Source organism: Sorex fumeus, unplaced genomic scaffold (genome assembly GCF_029834395.1).
Source record: "Sorex fumeus unplaced genomic scaffold, SorFum_2.1 ptg000058l, whole genome shotgun sequence".
In the NCBI taxonomy this organism is placed as follows: domain Eukaryota; kingdom Metazoa; phylum Chordata; class Mammalia; order Eulipotyphla; family Soricidae; genus Sorex; species Sorex fumeus.
In genome coordinates this window covers 6,637,489-6,641,764 of record NW_026606115.1, presented here as the reverse complement: position 1 = coordinate 6,641,764, position 4,276 = coordinate 6,637,489, and the positions used below count along the sequence as shown (strand labels likewise).

Below are 4,276 nucleotides of genomic sequence, written 5' to 3'. Positions count from 1 at the left end.
GATTCCCAGCATCCCATATGATCCCCTGAGCACTGCCAGGAGTGATTCCTAAGTGCAGAGCCAGGAGTAACTCCTGTGCATCAGTGGGTGTGACCCAAAAAGAAAAAAAATTCATGATATAGGTAATAACCTTCATGCCCATTTCTCAGATGAAAATATTGACATGAAAAGACAGTAACTTGGCCTAGACCACAACCTTAGAGAATGGTATAAATGATGCTAGGTGGGTATATTCCAGATGCCAATTTACATACCAATAAGGTAATATTGCCTACCTATTAAATTATTGAGTATAAAGTATTTGGCACAAGGTTTGGTCATAGCATTTTTGGTAAGCTAATATTTGGTCCCCCCGGCATTCACACATCACATCATTTTGCCTCTGTTGAACTAATTGTGTAAGGTTGGTTACTATGATTCCAGCCTGTTTAAAGAAAACACAACATGGGGCCAGAGCCACATAACAGTGGGTAGGTAATTTGCCTTGCACACGGCTGACCAACAACCTGGGTTCGATCCCCTGCATCCTATATGGTCACTTTAGCATCTCTGGTATTGTGTGGGTGACCCCAGACAAAAATCCCCCAAATGAAAAAAGAAAACACAACAGTAATGTACATTGTGGTAGCTGTCTAATCCTTCTTCACTTCTTCTGCTCTGTATTTAAACTGGTGAAACAGCGACCTAATAAAGGAGACTAACTGTTAACTTCTCTTTTAAATTCTAATACTTCTTTCTAAGATAAGAAAGTTATGTTTCTTGGATCACCACAGCCTCACCACCAAGTCAACAAAAGTGGCTTAAAATAATAAATAAAATGTAAGTTTTGGACTTTAAGTTGCTATCATTCTTTAATAAGCAGAAATAAAGTTTCTTTTTTTATATCCCCCCACTCCTGAAAATAAAACTTTCTAAAAGCAAATAGGTTGCAAAATATGTTGGTGGACAAAAACTCTGCTATTAGAATAAATTTCTAGTCTCTATTACTTATTTTAGAATGTCATTATCAAATATAAAGAGAGAGAAAATTATGTAAATAATTATATTCTTTTAAAGTAAGCCACTGACTTCAAAATTCTCTAACACATTTGTGGAAACTTCATTTTTTTTTGTTTGAGATTTATTTGAATGAGCTGTTATGATTGGAGACAGTGAGAATTTCAGATTAATGTTTTGCAGCCAAAAAAAAAAACCCCTCTGGAAAGCTGGCAAGTGTTCATAAGTCAGCCCTAGAATTATGTAGGTTGAAGGCTCCCAGTGGACAGACCGAACATATAAGAAGGAAACCAGAGATCTGGTGCTATTACGACCCAGAGTCCAAGGGAACGAATAAGCACAGAATTAAAAGCATTCTTCAGCCTGAATTTTTAAGGTAGGTCTGCACAATTTAAATATATTCTTTGTGGAGAATTGAGCATACATTAAGTGAAAATATTTTTTATGGATGAACTTTCCCTTTTTTCTGTATTTTAAAACTGTACTTTGCAAAAACTCCTAAATTATTTAACTGCTGTTTCTCTTACAGGAGTGCACTTAGGAACTAGCCAAGCTGATTTATGATAACTAACTTTTAAACTCCAACGACCAGTAAGTTTTTAAGTGGGTTTATTTTAGATTTTACCATGCAAATTTCCTAGGTCAAAATTATGAACTGAGATGTAGACAGAAGTTAAAATTGTAATTTTTATTAGACTGTTTACTTTTTCATTAAGTAGTTTATTATATGCATTTTAAAACTATCTAAATCGTCTTTCTATTCCTGTGTCTATCTTCAGTTAATTTTCTTTTATTTAAAATAATGTTTGTCCTAAAACACTAGTAACAAGAGTATCTGAATATTGATTTTTATGTTTGTGAGCTATAAATAAATGTTACTACTTAACTATAGAAAGCTAAAAATATAGCAAAGGAAAATTTTTGAATTATATTATTGATGTACAATTCTTATTTCACTGAATAATCAACTTATTTCTATCTGATCCTAAATCATATTTGACTGTTTTCTTTCTTAATTAAAAAAGAAAATTTAATTTCTCTTAGATATATTCAACTTATATATAAAATATAGTTTTTATTAAAATGTGAACAGGGGACTTTTTTGCGATATATGTAGTCCATAACTTCCTCACAATTATAATTTTTGTGTAAAACAAAAAAGCAGGGAGGAGATAATGATTTTAATTACCAAAATCCAATCATAACCCTCCATCCCAATATGTGCTTTTTGCATATACTCTCAGTTTTTTTGTACACTTGTTTTTCATAGCTTATGTTATATTTTCCATAGCTGTAATGATTTGTACATAATTAGTTTTTTGAATAAGGCAGTTCTCTATGCAATAGCAAGCAGCAATGTGGTTTCTAGGAAATATACAGAGTAAAATACGTACCCAAGAGTTTTTTAAATATTCACTTTTCTTATTTGTGAGTTCTTATTTATTTCACTATTTACTTTATGGATAATCTTTAAAAATATTAATTTAAAATACTTAAAATAATGATATAAGGGATGTGTAAGTTGCAGTTTTGTTTGGAATTTTCAGTTCCTGGTACTGAACTACCTTAACTTACTAGTATTATCAAGAGAATTGTCTTTTGTTCAAGAAGTAAAATGCATTCTTAACTGGGACAAGGCTCTTTTTCATAATGCTTTCTATAATCACCTACATATTTGTTTTCAACAAACTTTCAAAAGCTAATTGAGTCAATGATGTCCTAAACCATATTCTGAGAGTCGCATATTTCCCCCAATAGGAGGTGTAAGAATTAGGAGCTGCTGACATTTCAATATGAAGGGCAACTTCACCCTTGCTACCACGAGCAGGAACATTACCAGCGGTCTCCACTTTGGACTTGTGAGCCACTCTGGAAACGAATCTCTTAACTGCTCCCATAAGCCATCAGATAAGCATTTAGATGTGATTCCTATTCTTTACTACATCATTTTTGTGATTGGATTTCTTGTCAATACTATTGTGGTTACACTGTTCTGTTGCCAGAAGGGTCCTAAAAAGGTTTCAAGCATTTACATCTTCAACCTGGCTGTGGCTGACTTACTGCTTTTAGCTACTCTTCCTCTCTGGGCAACTTATTATTCTTACAGATATGACTGGCTCTTTGGACCTGTTATGTGCAAAGTGTTTGGTTCTTTTCTGACCCTGAACATGTTTGCAAGCATTTTTTTTATCACGTGCATGAGTGTTGATAGGTACCAATCTGTCATTTACCCCTTTCTGTCTCAGAGAAGAAATCCCTGGCAAGCATCTTATATAGTTCCCCTTGTTTGGTGTATGGCATGTCTGTCCTCATTGCCAACATTTTACTTCCGAGATGTCAGAACCATTGAATATTTAGGAGTAAATGCATGTATTATGGCTTTTCCACCTGAAAAATATGCTCAATGGTCAGCTGGGATTGCCTTAATGAAAAATATCCTTGGTTTTGTTATCCCTTTAATATTCATAGCAACATGCTATTTTGGAATTAGAAAACACTTACTGAAGACCAATAGCTATGGGAAGAACAGAATAACTCGTGACCAAGTCTTGAAGATGGCAGCTGCTGTTGTTCTGGCGTTCATCATTTGTTGGCTTCCCTTCCATGTTCTGACTTTCCTGGATGCTCTAGCCTGGATGGGTGTCATTAATAGCTGTGAAGCTATAGCAGTCATTGACCTGGCACTTCCTTTTGCCATCCTCCTGGGATTCACCAACAGCTGCATTAATCCCTTTCTGTATTGTTTTGTTGGAAACCGGTTCCAACAGAAGCTTCGCCGTGTGTTTAGGGTTCCAATTACTTGGCTCCAAGGCAAGAGTGAGAGTGTGTCATGCCGAAAAAGCAGTTCCCTTAGAGAAATGGAGACCTTTGTGTCTTAAATGCTAGAGTGGCACACAGGTTATCAACATGATGACTTGGTTTGAGGTCTCCTTGAATTATGTTTTAATGACATTGGAAAAATAATCGATTTTTATTCCCATAATGCACTCTTTTCCAAGTCTTCTAAAATAGCAAAGCAAATATAATAAAGAGTTTTATCCTCTAAAGACTTTCAGGAACTGCTCACCCCATTATTTAGTCTGACAGTACAAAACTGTCACTGGGGAGACTTTTACATAACCTAGAAGTAACTGGCAGTTTATCTCAAACTGTAATTAATAACAAATTATAAATGTTGATTTTGCATTTCTGATTTCTTCTTGACACATCCTGAAATTTAAAAAAATACTGTTTTATTATCAATTTCCATGAGATTTTCTTGAATCAAGGGCAGTATTTT

At 34.4% G+C, this 4,276-nt stretch overlaps 1 protein-coding gene across 1 annotated transcript; it reads left to right on the top strand.

Annotated features, from left to right (window-relative positions):
* Positions 1 to 1,329: 1,329 nt before the first annotated feature.
* Positions 1,330 to 3,875, top strand: AGTR2 (angiotensin II receptor type 2). The gene is made up of 3 exons (XM_056125825.1): positions 1,330 to 1,372; positions 1,526 to 1,587; positions 2,755 to 3,875. Exon 3 carries the CDS (start codon positions 2,790 to 2,792, stop codon positions 3,873 to 3,875), a length of 1,086 nt encoding a protein of 361 aa, XP_055981800.1. The 5' UTR covers positions 1,330 to 1,372; positions 1,526 to 1,587; positions 2,755 to 2,789.
* The last annotated feature ends 401 nt before the right edge of the window (positions 3,876 to 4,276 follow it).

Coding starts and splice junctions, on each gene's coding strand:
- AGTR2 (XM_056125825.1), top strand. CDS start 2,790: ATGAAGGGCAACTTCACCCTTGCTACCACGAGCAGGAACATTACCAGC.